Source organism: Pinus tabuliformis, chromosome 7, assembly GCF_031772625.1.
Source record: "Pinus tabuliformis cultivar Carrire ecotype Pingquan chromosome 7, CPIR1, whole genome shotgun sequence".
In the NCBI taxonomy this organism is placed as follows: domain Eukaryota; kingdom Viridiplantae; phylum Streptophyta; class Pinopsida; order Pinales; family Pinaceae; genus Pinus; species Pinus tabuliformis.
Window position 1 is genome coordinate 1690123523 of NC_142293.1, and position 15004 is coordinate 1690138526.

Consider the following 15004-nt stretch of genomic DNA (forward strand, 5'->3'; position numbering starts at 1 on the left):
GAGACCAAGCAATAGCTCATGAACCATATTTTGTTTAATGTTTTTTTATCAATTTTTATTTAATAAATTTTATGGTGAAACAATTTTTAGACTTGGGTTGGGTTTTAATTAAGATATAAGTTAGAAGATATTTAACCAAAAAATAATAATAAATTATTGTTTTTTGACTTAGACATTTAAGTACGAATATGTTAAATACCAGATAATTGTAAAGATGAGATAAACAATGTAAAGTTTAATAATATAAAATGAAAAATGTTTCATTAAAAGAAAGTTTAATTGTTTGATTGTTAAAATAAATAGCGCGGAAGATAAGATGAACGATGTGAAGTTTAATAAAATAAGATAGGAATAGTTTTACTTTAAAAAAATGTTTAATTGTTAGAATAAATAGCCCTTTATGTAGTATGAGTTAGTGAAACTTAAAATTTCAATTTCAATTCTGATGGTTTAATAATTGAAAAGAGAGAATATAACAAGTTATTATAAGTTTAAAGAGATGTATTTTTTAATTATATTATAATCTGAAAGTATTATATACAAGGATTATAAAATATATAATGTCTTTTAAGCTTACCACTAAGTTTTTTTAATAGAAGCTATAAAAAAATGCATCTATTATCATTGAATCATTTATTACGAAAGTAACATCTATTATTATTGAATTATTTATTAGGAAAGTAACTGTAAAAGTAATTGGATTACAAATGTTGTCACCATATGAAAGAAGAGTGATGAGACAAGTTTGTGAGTGGGTTTCCAAATATTAATTTAGAATTTGAGAAGAATAACTATCATGTCCTATTCATGGAACAAACATTATAGATGTTCACAAGTTCTAAAATGTTACCTCTCCTTTATGGATTTTCAATGAACATTGATGTCGTTATCTTGGATGAGGATCAATTGGAAACCTCTTTCAAGACTAAACTAGGTACACGTGCATTCAAAAGAATCCCAATATTGTTGAATGTCATCAGCATTTTTCAATGCATGATGGATATTGATTTTATGGCCCTTGTTAACTTAAGATTAGTTGTCTACATAGACAATATCATGATCTTCTAAAAAAAAAAACTCCAACCAACTACTATACTTTAAAGAAAACATTTGATAGGTGCAAGACTTGTGGAATCTATTTAAATCCAAAGAAAATGATATTCATTGTGGTAGAAGGAAATCCAAAGAAAATAATATTCATTATGGTAGAAGGAAAGTTACTTGACCATGTCATATTGAAAAATTCAATACTAATAGATTTGGAAAGAATCAAAGCTATCACATAAATGCCCCACCTCATAAGAAGAAATTTGTGCAATCATTATTTTGGAAGATTAATTTCAGAAGGTTATTTGTCTTATATTCCTTTAAAATCATGAATCTTGTGTGAAAGGTCATTAGTGGACAAAGGTTGAGAGAAGGGCATTCAAGAAAATTAAATTGGCCAGTGTTTCCTTCCCATCCTTATCCAATCTAAACACCATTAAGGATTTCCACCTTTATGTATTTGCATTAGATCACTCCCCTATTGTTATCCTCATTCAAAAAGATGAGGAAGGGAGTGAGTTTTCTATATATTTTATGAATATGGGTCTTAGGATTTTAAACTAAATTATCCAAGACTTGAGAAACAAATTTTCACCATGGTCAAAGAAATTGATTAATTCAAACCTTGCATCTTGAAAATCCCTAAAAAAGTAATCCTTCCTCATGTTGTTGTAGATCTCTCTTTATATAAAAGGAAATTGGTGAAAGGCAAAAAAATTAGATGAGTGTCATTCAAGTGTTAGATATTTATGTTAAGCATTCCATCATTTTTCTTGGAAAAGGCCTATGTAAAGTAGTAGCTAACAGACAAAATCATGTGGACATTGAAGAAGCACATTAAGATGTGAAAATAAAAATATCATTAGGACTTAAATGTACTCACAATGGTATTATTTCTAGGGAAAGCTATGTTGATATGTTATTGAGATGCCCTAAGAAAGACAAGGGAAAGAAAGTGTGGAATGATGTTCATGATAGTCCAACTAGTTATCACTTCTCTATAGATACCATTGCTCATAAATTCTTAATGGTTGGACATTATTGTCCCACATTTTTCAAACATGGGCATGAACAAATCAGTACTAATAGATATGGAAACATGCATGGATAGAAAAAGAAGGAAATAAATTCCTTGTAAGCTATTGATAATGAGTATCCTTTCAAGAAATGGAGCTTTAATGTCATAGGTGAGATAAATGCTCACTATTTAAAGAAATGCAAATACACAATCATGGTTAAAAAATACTCTAAAGGAATATAAAAGATGGTTACAAAATACACTATTATGTACCAGGATTATAAAAGATATGATGCCTCTTAAGCTTGCCACTAAGCCTATTTAGTAGAAGCTATAAAATAAGCATCCACTATCATTGAATCATTTATTAGACAAGTAATTGGATTAAAATTGTTGTTTTCATATGGAAGAAGAGTGATGAGACGAGTTTGTAAATGGATTTCCAAATACTAATTTAGAATTTGAGAAGAATAACTATCTTGTCACACCCATGGAACAAACTTTATATATGTTCACAAGTTCTAAAATGCTATCTTTCTCTCATGAATTTTTAATGAACACTCATGTCCTTATCTTGGAAGAGGATCAATTGGAAACCATTTTCAAGACTAAATGAATAGATATGCTTTCAAAAGAATCCCAAGATTGTTGAATGTCATCAATATTATTCAATGCACGACGGATATGGATTTTGTGTGCCTTGTTAACTAAAGAGTGGTTGTCTACATAGACAATATCGTGATCTTTACAAAAAATAACTCCAACCAACTATGATACTTAAAATAAAATATTTGACAGGTGCAGGAAGCATAAAATCTATTTAAATCCAAAGAAAATAATATTCATTGTGGTATAAAGAAAGTTACTTGACCATATCATATTGAAAAATTCAATACTAATGAATTTGGAAAGAATCAAAGCTATCACATAGATGCCCCACCTCATAAGAAGACATTGTTGCAATAATTATTTTGGAAGATTAATTTCATAAATTATTTGGCTTAGATTCCTTTAAAATCATGAATCTCATGTAAAAGATCATTAGTGGACAGAGGTCGAGAGAAGGGGATTTAATAAAATCAAATTAGTCAATGTTTCCTTCCCATCCTTTTCCAATCTAAACATCATTAAGGAATTCTACCTATATATATTTGCATTATATCACTCCCTTGTTGTTATCCTCACTCAAAAATATGAGGGAGTGAGTTTTCTATATAGTTTATGAGTATGGGTCTTAGGATTTTGAACTAAATTATCCAAGACTTGAGAAACAAATTTTCACCATGGTCAAAGAAATTAATTAATTCAAACCTTGCATCTTGAAAATCCCAAAAAAACTAATCCTTCCTCATGTTGTTGTAGATCTCTGTTTATACAAAAGGAAATTGGTGAAAGGCAAGAAAATTGGATGATTGTCATTCAACTGTAAGATATTTATGTTAAGCATTCTATCATTGTTATTGGAAAAGGCCTATGTAAAGTAGTAGTTGACGGACAACATCATGTGTACATTAAATAAGCACATTAATATGTGAAAAGAAGAAGATCATTAGGACTTAAATGCACTAAATATAAAATTTTCAATGGTATTATTTCTAAGGAAAGCTATGTTGATGTGTTATTGAGATGTCGTGAGAAACATAATGCTAAGAAAGTGTGGAATTATTTGCATGATAGTCCAACTAGTTGTCACTTCTCTAAAGATAACATTGCTCATAAATTCTTAATGGTTGGACATTATTGTCCCACATTTTTCAAACATGGGCATGCACAATTCAGATAATATTAGATATAAAAACATGCATAGATAAAGAAAAGAAGGAAATAAATCCCTTGCAAGATATTGCTAATGTGTATCCTTTCAAGAAATGGGGATTTAATGTCATAGGTGAGATAAATGCCCACTATTTGAAGCAATGAAAGTACACAATCATGATTACAGAATACTTTATTAGATGGATAAAGGTTATTCCATTGACACATGTGAATGGTGAAACAATGACCCAATTCTTGGAACAACACATTATCACCTGTAATGTTCATGTTCGTATTTGATAACATGTCATATTTTTCATTTATGGATTTAACTAAGTTGTCTTTGCAGAAAGTGATTGTTTTAAGCTATTTGCACAACTATTAATCTTGAGGAAATTATATTGTTGAGTAGAAAAACAAGAGGTTAATTTTAATTACCAATAACATTGTGGTTGACCGTGATTAAAATTAGCACAATGTTCTCTAAAATACATTGTGGATGGATCGTGTTTCACATAAGGTAGTAAATTCGGCACATCGCCAAATTTTTCCATCTGTGGAAAATAAGCAAGTTTACCATCAAACATCTCCTTATCCTCTTTGAAATGATCTTATGTTTGGTACCAATCATAATTAGTCGAATATTTCCATGATTTTAGTGCCTCCCTTTTGTTGTTTTAAATTGGTTCGTTTAAATGTATTCTACTAGAGAGGAAACATAGATAGGTTATATTAGAAATAGAATGAATTACATCTTTCATTTTCACAGTAGTTGCATATCATTCAAATCATGATATACCAAGAATGAACCAGGGTATAACAATAAACCTTAGGGAACCAATGGAAAGATGAGCCATTACGAGACGATTATCCCTTATAATGAAAAAATATTATAAGAAAACAGGGTATTCCATACATGATGAACAACATAAGTAACCACTCTTACAAATAGATCAAATATCATAATGTCAATATTTGTACATGGTTAAAACCCTCAAAGAGGGAAACAATCCATGTCCCTAGCCAATGTGGCTAGTTGAGGTAAGTTTATTAATGCAAAATAAAAAACATTGCTTAAGAGAGTTCTACAAAATGCTCATCAACCATGACTTTCTATGCTCTTTAAATATATATCATGGATCAAGCACGTTTTAAGCCATGGATCAATATCATTATTGTCAAGGAGAATATGATTCTTCATATCACTTTATGTCTAGAACATATTGTGACCATTGGATTACAATGCAACTAATGCATACAAAAGAAACACACAATGAAACTCATTGTTACCTAATAGACATATTAAAACAAGTTGAACTTAATTGATTCTCAAGTGTCTAAATATCCTAACATTACCCTTAAGAGAAACTTGAAATAGGATTTAAGGATTTAAGAAGATGATTAATATGGGAATGAAGGAAACACTACAACTCATCTCCCCTTAATCACAAATTCCTGAACTCCTAACATATATTGAATTTTAAAAAACTCTGCTTCTGTAAAAGGATTCATTAAAATATATGCAACTAGATCATTTGTAAGGAAAAAGAGCACTTCAAGGTAACTTGATCATGAATGATCTTTCCAATGAAGTGCATTTGTAGCTCACTGTGTTTCCTATGCTAACGTTGAACTAGATCTTTGGCTATCTTGATGGCATTGTGATTGTCACACCAAAGGGTGGTTTGATGATGTTGTTAGAAAACTATGAAAATATCTGTCAAAGCCAAGATACTTCTTGAATTGCATTAATTATTGCTTAAAACTCTAATTTTTTGAAAAATGAGTGATATTCTTGTGCCTTTTACAATCCTAAGTGATCTGTCTGGAACCAAGATTGAAAATATAACCCACATTAGAATTATGATCATTAGGGTTTCCAAACCAATTTGAATTGGTGAAACAAACCAATAAAAGGGTCCCCCCTTATTAAGACACGACCACTAAATCAAACTTCTAGACTAAGAGATTTTCATCAAATTAACATATATTCTAACGATTATTTCATTGAATTGAGGTTGAATAAGTCTATAACCTTTTACATCTTTAGAATATCCAACAAAAATACAATTCTCTCTTTTAGGTTGTAAACATTTCATTTTTTAATTAGGAGTGTGAGTGCATTCTGGTGACTACCAAAGACACAAAGTGGCTTACATCTAGCTTAATTTTAATCCATGCTTCTTTTGGTGTTATATTTTGTATATCCTTTGTGGAAGTGAAATAATTTGTGAATTTATTGTTGACATATTCACCTGAATTATTTGTTCTTAACCTTTGTAGTTGATTTCTATATTGTTTTTCTACAAGGGCCTTTTAGGCCAAGAACAAGTAAAAAATGTATCTTTTATGTTTTAAGAAATAAACCCATGTTTGTTTAGATAAGTCATCAATGAAAGTTAAGAAGTAATTGAACCTTAAGAAAGAAGTAGAAGAAAGTGGACCTCAAAAACACTATGGACAAGCTACAACGGGGTTGTAGTGTGTCAAGAGACATAGTTGTCAAAACTATCATACTGATTTTTTCCAACACGACTAGTATAAATGACATCTCAACAAGAAACAAGAAGAAGACCAATCACCATATCTTGATTACAAGGTTTCTGCAATAAGTGATAGTTTATATAATCAAATCACTTATGCCAAAGTTTGCTCAAGTTATCACTGTGAGAAATAAAAACTGAGGGAAAATAGGATGACCCAAAGTTGCCAAACTTGTACAACCTGGTAATATCAAACTTTTCCAATGGAAAGGATGTGCTTAGGATCTTTTAAATCCTCAATTAAAAATTGATGAGGTGAAAACTTTGTTTTTTCATCTTCACCTTAATGAGTGATATGATATTAATATAAGTTTGCAAGAATGACTTGAAACACATAATAAATCATTCAAATGATAATTATATGCTTGAATTGTTCCAAATCCTATAAAATTAATAGGTCTATCATCACAAATAAGTATTTATTTTGTGTTTTAATCATTAAGAGTAGAAAAAAAGGCTTTATTCTTAACCATATTATAAGATGCTCTACAATCAATAAGCCACTCATTAGAAGAAGAATTATAGATTGCTTTAAGGAGAAACCAAAAGCATAAAGTGCATGTCCATGAGAGGAAGTGTTAGAAGAAGAATCGAGATGTAGGTTGTGCTTCTTTATTGCTTCCAAGGTCTCCATCACTTTAGAACATTTTAACTCCAAATTGACCATTTTTCCCACAATCATTGCAATGTCTATCAATCTTCTTACTCTTTTCATTTTGGTCCTTTGTGACCATTGGCAGTAGAAGATGTTTCAAAGGGTTTGGGGCCCTTGTTTTGCTTGTTTTCACAAGGATGTTGCTTCTTTGGATGCTTGGTTTTATATTTCTATTACGCCACCATGGCCTTATTAGATGTACCTATAGTGCTAATCACTCCAATATGTAAGAGCTTGTATTACTATCTAACCATAGAATGACAAAAAGATTCAAGAGAAGGTTTTTAATATGAAACCCTAGAGCTTCTTTAGTGGATAACATGTAGATAAAAAATATATGTATAACCAAGCTTGGAAAGAATAATATATATGTAGTTCTCATCATATAGATCAATTTGATAGTCTTTATTTAAATTTCTAAAAGTTTTGAACTTATATATATATATAATTTTCAATTTGAGGTAAACCATTAGGACTTAATGTCATGATTTTATTTTCAAGTTGATGAGATCTAACTTCACATTAGGTTCACAAAATATATTTTTCAACTTTTTTAATACTTCTTCAAAGTTAACCCTGAAGGTTAGCTCAATTGATCAAGTCCCCGACGTTAAAGCACCTTTGCTATTGAGATGTCACGGGTTCAATTCTCTCAACACCCTTGAGGTCATGCTTTGTGGTTGAGCAAGTAGGAAGTGATCCCTAGAGGAGGATTTGCCTAGTGAAAATATTGCATGGAAATAGGGGTCACTGATATCCAAAGTCCATGAACCACATTATAAAACAAACAAACAAAAACTTTCATCTGAGTAATCAGTTTCTTGAATATGAAACCACAAATCAGGATAAATGGACATTTTCATCAATCCACATGATTCATCGTTCCTCCCATTTGGCTCTCTTATCAATATTAGTGGGAAATTTTTCTTTTCCCAACGTAATTTGATATAATTCCTTACTTCCTAGTACAACCTCCATGTGAGATTTCCATAAATAGTTGAAATTGGTAAGGAAAAGTTGAGTTGGAGCAACTCTCTCTCTCTCTCTCTCTCTCTCTCTCTCTCTCTCTCTCTCTCTCTCTATATATATATATATATATATTCAAATGTTGAAACTCATTATCTAAATAGAAAGCTCTCTCAAAATATAGTCTATTTAAAAAATAACAACATGAAAGATAGACTTCAAATCTGAAAGTTATGCCACTTTTTGAAAAAAGACATTAATTTGTAACAAAGAACCACATGGCACCTTAAATTTTATCCACATGATGATGGATATTGTAGAGAGAAAATTTTAAAGGCTGCCGATGTTTTTTTTCCTAAAAAGAGATTCACCAATTTCTAATTTTTCTAAAAATGATTCATCCAAAATTTAAAGTATAAAATTATTTTACCTTAAAAATTACCAAAACTTTAAAGACTTTAATTCTTTTACAAACAAATTGCAAAATGTTTTACACTTTGCATATTATGAAATAGTAAGATTTGCCAAAATTTTTAAACTTTAAGATAAATTCTCATCCTTAAAATTTTCCTTGATGTTATGAAAAAATATATATATATTCCCTCATTTAACTTTGCATATAAATTCAATGCTTTATAAATGAAAATTGTAAGTAAAAAAATAACTTAAAAACAATATTATAAATATTGCATAGTGAATAAAATACACTTTATAATAAAGTTATGAAATAAAAACATAATTTAAATAAAACCCCTAATCAAGTATACTGGTGCAAAACACATACTAATACACATACTAATAGTAAAAATAAGAGTGTTGGTGTAAGTATAAGAGTATTGGCGTTGTTATTGGAACTTTGTCTAAAAGTGCATCTTTCAATTTTTTTGGTTAACAAAAACCAATAATTAATATATATATATATATATAATATTCAATAACAAGAAGGTTAAATCTCGATTAACCAACGCAGAAAATGAATGTTTCATGTAATAGCTCCGAGACTCCCATATACTCTCTGTTTTTTCAAGTAATACAAATTTATATTCAATAAAGCAAAGGAGGAGAGAATTGACCAGCCATATTAAACCCTATTCGTACAGGATCCAAGACGTAAAGTCTCTCTATTTACAAGTGATACAATTTTACTTTATTTAAAAGGAAAAAGCGATTTACAAAGCCTGCTCTGCATACAGGATCCAGGATGGAAGTAGCAGTGACAAGCCTTCAATCTGGCCATGGGATCCAACAAGCTGAAATGACCCAAAAAATAATCCTAGAGCCCAGAATAAACAAAGTTCATATACTTTCTTCCATTGGCTAATTAACCTCGCCACAACGGAAAGCAAACTTAGAACAAAGAATGAATTAATAGCATAACCTTTCAAATTTAAATTGGTGATTTCATGCTGATACTGTGGAGCTTAGCCAGGACTCCCACGAGAGGGGCATTGATATACGTTGTGTGCTCAAGCTTGCTCGGATCGGCCCTGCAATCCTCAAACCTTTCATGGCGATCAGGCCCTCCTACAACTGCACCTGTTAATTCATTTGGGTTCGGTGCTGGTCTGTGGAACCACACCATGAAACCTTCGGTACATGATATCGTTGTCGACTCCACGTATATTGAAACTATTGAAGACCCTCTGTGATGAGCTTGCTGTGGATATTTGTCACCAAAACCCACCATGAAAGACATGCCCACAGGATTTTTACCCAATATGTAATCAACCTGTAAATTTTACAATATTAAACGCAATGTAGTGGATAGCTAAATCATTATTGCATCCAGATAACCAAGGTGGTCTCAGATCAGATGCAGATGCGTAAGAAAATACTTTGTTGGTTTTTTTAACCTATGTAGATATGAAAACTAATTAAATTATAATTTTGAATCTCTCAATGGAGATTTTAATTTTGAATTTCTCAATAGAGACTTTTGTGAATAAAATTATTTAGATATTGTCTTCAAGATCCATCACAAATGTATATATGTAATGTAATGGATCCAGAAATCAGATATCTAACTAACTTTGAATTTCTTAAATTCTGAAAATGTGGAAATAGATACACTAGTATGGGTTGTTATGGTCCTTTATTAAATATTTTGCAAAAGGAAAAATCCAATATGTATATGTACTTGTTTTTTTGGCAAATGCAATCAGGTTGCTTGGTTCATAGATTTGATCGCCACATTGCAGGGATTGCTTGTATTTTGATAACAAATCACTGTATACTGATACAAGGAATGATATGCTTGTAGCATATTGCGTATTTGCACCATCTCTGACATATAACAATCCTCCTGTCCAAATGCAACAGATTAAACATTGTTAAGGAGCTTAACTTTGAAACCCATAGCATAAGGGGAAATTTTCAATTACCTGGTGTTGTGGAAAGTTTGAAATGAGGACTTTCTGGAAGAACTGAGCAGAGAAATGCTTCTGCTTTCTTTCTGTAAACTTACAAGTTGGATTCTCCAGAGAAATATAGCTGCCATGTTTTATTATTAGTTTTATGATAATGTGGGTAAGTTGAAGGTCAAGTGACAAGATTTCAAACTTTTATCTCAATTGACTAGCTTGAACATTTGGTAATTAATATGATTTATGTAGATATCAACTTACACGAGACATGAGGACTTGAACACCTGGAGATTTGAGATCCCAGCTGAAGTCAGATTCAGTGGAAGTAGAAAAATTCTGCTGAAGTATGTATTTGGTATATTTTGACAATCCAGTTGCCCTATACAGCCATGATGCTGCCCATGCAAGCTCGTCCTGCATATTGACTGAGGAAGAAGAATAAGGCATCATGAAGTTACTCATTATGTACTTTTAAATAATGGTGTGTTAGTAATGTGTATTTAATTTGAAAATATGTGTCATTATGGGGAAAGTATACATCATAGCCTGAGACAGAGCAATAGAAAGGGCATTCTCCATCATATGTTCCACGGTACTGGTCAGCAAAACGAAAGATCTGCAATAATACATTAAATATTCAATTATGTGAATGTTATAAAAAATTGAAGGGGATATTGCATTTTTAGATTAATTTAACTTTCAATTTGGAAGAGATTAATCTTATACCAATCTAGCTCTTTTGAGGAGGCGATGGGAATAAGGATTGTCAGCGGTTAGAAAGACAATGGAGGAAGCAGCCAATGCTGCAGCAGTCTCTGCTGCAATTTCTGTCCCTGGAGTGGATTTATCTATTTTGTACAAAGTCCTTGGAGTGTCCATTCTCTCTGGGTTCTGCCAACAGCTATGGTCTGCAATAGGATCTCCCACCTGAAAAAAAAAACAGTTAAACATATGTTCTATGTAAATCTAATTATAGTATTTTCTATTCTCATTAGTTAAAGTTTGCCCTAAAAATCAAAATCATAAAAAAACTATAAATGCTAGTTAGTGTGAGCCTTAGTGTGATTTAAATGCTATAATAATTAGTTTACCTGAACCCATAGCTGGTTTTTAGTGGCACTTGCTTTGATGAAATAATCAGTACCCCACCTAATGGCATTCCTAACGTTCTCCAATTCTCTAGCAGCTGCAAGTTCAACTTCATAGTGAAGGGCTCCCCATGCCAACATGGTAACTGTGAATGCCATGGGAAGTCCATACTTCACATTATCCCCAGCATCGTAGTAACCTCCCACCAAATCCACCTACACAAAAACACAGTAAAAACCATGCGAAACATCATTGTATCTTTCCAGACTTATTGAGGATCTGGACTACATATTGGATGCACAAATTATTTGGATGGAGAATGTTGATGGTACCCTAGCAAACCTGTCACTTTCAAGGAAGAGTCCTTAATTCAAATTAAGTTGTGGTGAGTTATCTAATGTACCAAGTTATCAGGAATTGGTAGGATCTGGACTAAATATTATATTCACAAAATTATTTGGAGAGTGTTAATGGGATCCTTTAAAGCGTAGCAAACTTAATTTAATTTAGAATTCATTGTTGGGTCGGTATTTAATTTACCATTGCATCAATAATCGAGAGGACTTGCCAACCAAGACATGGATTTGACCGTTCAAATTTTTATGAAGAATATCACCACCTTACTTTAAAAACTTAACAAACTTGGTAAAAAATATCATTATTACGTTTTATCATTCCATCAAAATTCATTAGCCAGTTTTCTTTTTAACTTACAAAGCTATAGCTCTCTTTTAGATTTTTGCCTGGCTCGGGACAATAGTTTGTAATCATGGAAAAATGAAAATTGCTGAGTAGCCATAGAATCTAAAACACGTATTGATCTGAAAGTAGAGCGATTGGAATTAATAAGGATACAACAATATCTTTAATACACAATGTTGAAATACCTGCACAGACAATAAGCTCAATTGAAATTGTAAATGAGCGTGGGATACATTGTACATTCAAAGAACAGAAATAATGAAATATTTTCACAGACAATATCTATTTCAAATGTGCTGCCAATGCCCAGATCTCAATGATAATACACAATGTTGAAATACCTGCACAGACAATAAGCTCAATCGAAATTGTAATTGAGCGTGGGATACATGGTACATTCAAAGAACAGAAATAATGAAATATTTTCACAGACAATATCTATTTCAATTGTGCTGGCAATGCCCAGATCTCAGTGATAATGTAAAACTCATCACTCAGATCGAGAAGTTTAAATAATAAAAAGGGTGAAATTTGGTGGGCAAAGTGCTCATCATGGGAAAGGAAAAAAATATAGTTATTATTTTGTAATGATAATCTAAACCCCCACTAGTAAATCTAGACAATAAGTTTAAATAAAGTGATGGAATTTAATGGGATAACAAAAAAAACTAATTACTGTTTTGAAATGATAATCTAAATCCTTATAAGTAAATCTCTAAATTTAGACAATAGGTTTAAAGAACGGCATGGAATCGGAATTTGGTTACCAAATTAACTGCATCTTAATATATATATGAAAGGTGGTTCTTTAGTAGAGTCATTTAGAGATTTGTTTTCGGAATTTATCACATAAATTATTTAAATTGTCAATATTTAGAACTATTTTAAAACTTACTAATATAGTTTTTCAAGACAATTAAATGAGCCAGATTAATTGATTAGAAATAAATTTAAATTTAGATGATTTATATAATAGATCCATAAACAAATCTTTGGGTTTTTTTAATTTGTTTGAACACACAAACAATTTAATTTTTTTAATTTCATTTTGAAATTTTTATTTTTAAATATACTTATAAATAAACACAGAATGCATTTCATTTTGAAATTCCTACCTTTTAATCATAATTATAATTGCAACACAAGATACATTTTACACGGCACAAGTAATGACAGAACAGAAATAATGAAATATTTGTACAGACAATACCTATTTTTATCAGTTTGCAATCATAGTCAAAATACCCCAAACGTAAAACAAATAAACTAGAAATGGCTTTAGCCATTAGGGTAGAGCAGACCATAATGATAATGAAACCAGTTTACCAGCAACACTCCACTAACTTCACCAGTGAAACAAATCTGATTTAGGTTGACCATGGCCAGCTCAAAATATAAAAATCTAAGGCAGGCAACCCGTGTTTTTTAATTGAAAAGGCTGCAAATTTTCATGGGAGTAGTCTCTAGACAAGTTTATATGAACTATAGCATCCATTAATATTATTTTCTCATTGTGCAAAGCATTCAGACTTAGATGGCAATACCAAAAGGAGTAATTATATTACTACATTTTGCATGTGTCCATCTGTGACAGCAGAATCTCCTCTCCAACTGATCCTGTTCCTACTAGACAGTTTTCCTGAACGTTGAGCTTCCAGAAACAGAATAGATTTATGCAGAGCATCTTTGTAATCAAACTCACCCAACACAAATTGATGATCAGCTGACAGCACTGTAGCAAGAATTATGCAGACAAACCTTCCAACAGTGAGCCTGTAACCCATTGCTGCTGCAACTGATTGCTAAACCCCAACAAACATAAAGGACAACGTGCAGACAAAGCTACCAAAATTGGTGGGTATATATATTTACTTCTCCACGTTGGTGTAATGATGCATAGAACTGATTTGGACTCAAAGAATAAAGTGAAAAAGCAGTGGAATGTTTTACGTGGGGTATCTGCAATTTGGAAGGACAAGATATTGGCTCATTTCAAGGACTAAAGGAAGTTTGTGAGTGTCGGTTGTCTGAGATGGGCCTGAGATGGGTAGCACGTAGAGGAAGAAAATCCTCTCAAAAACATAAACCAAATGCCAAATAGTGACACTGTCGGCGGCCTCCAAGGACATCATAATCACAATTTCTTTCAAACCTTACAAGAAGCGCAAGGTAGGGTCATTAACACTTAATTTTAAAAATACAAAATGTTACTACAAAGTTTGTGCACTAATGAAAATGTAGTCAAATTTTTACAACATTAATAATAAAAAACTTTGATTTCCCTTTATATAATAATAAAGAATCTTTTTTCCACTGGAAAAATCGTAATCTTTCATTAAAATTGAAAAATTACATGTTGTAGATGCCATCGGCATATGCTGAAAACAGTGATCCGTCAAAAATGGTGCTTTTTGTAAAAAAAAAACAGTGATCCGTCAACACCACGCAGGGTGTACGAGTGCAGGATAATATCATGTTATGCATATATGATTATGTACATGTGGGGGAAAATCATAATTTTCGCCCCTTTTTCTTCTCAACTTTTTTCCAAACCCCCTGTGGTTCTGTTGGACTTATCAGTGCCAGTGCAGTTTCATCCACAGGTTGTGGATTTTCTTTATCAGAGTCTGATGAATCTGATATGTGATGTCGTTTGTTTCTGCTCATGTCCATGGTATCTATTGTTTTTGCCTGTGTTATTTCTGATTGCTCCTGTGGTTTTTTGTCTTCCGCTGTTGGTACTTCATTCGTCTGGCTGGGCTGTTTGGGATTGGTGGTCTCCATCTCTTCTTCCTCCTCGTCATCTGAATCGGGTGGAGGGAATTGCCATCCCTTCGCTTTTTTCTCTGTTTTCTTCTTTCTTCGA

At 31.8% G+C, this 15004-nt stretch overlaps 1 protein-coding gene across 1 annotated transcript; it reads right to left on the reverse strand.

The window, feature by feature from the left end:
- Positions 1–11067: 11067 nt before the first annotated feature.
- On the reverse strand, positions 11068–13966 carry LOC149255011 (endoglucanase 8-like). Its single transcript, XM_089454917.1, has 3 exons — positions 13707–13966; positions 11439–11651; positions 11068–11274 (listed from the first exon to the last, which is right to left on the reverse strand). The coding sequence occupies exons 1-3, from the start codon at positions 13920–13922 to the stop codon at positions 11068–11070; spliced, it is 636 nt and encodes a 211-aa protein (XP_089311043.1). The 5' UTR covers positions 13923–13966.
- Positions 13967–15004: the final 1038 nt, after the last annotated feature.

What these genes read in the sequence shown, in the direction of transcription:
- LOC149255011 (XM_089454917.1), bottom strand. Translation starts at nt 13,922, where the DNA reads ATGGGTTACAGGCTCACTGTTGGAAGGTTTGTCTGCATAATTCTTGCT. An exon ending in CAGATGGACACATGCAAAAT is followed by an intron (nt 11,652 to 13,706) that starts GTAGTAATATAA and finishes GTTTTTGTGTAG; the next exon opens with GTGGATTTGGTGGGAGGTTA. An exon ending in AAAACCAGCTATGGGTTCAG is followed by an intron (nt 11,275 to 11,438) that starts GTAAACTAATTA and finishes TTTTTTTTTCAG; the next exon opens with GTGGGAGATCCTATTGCAGA.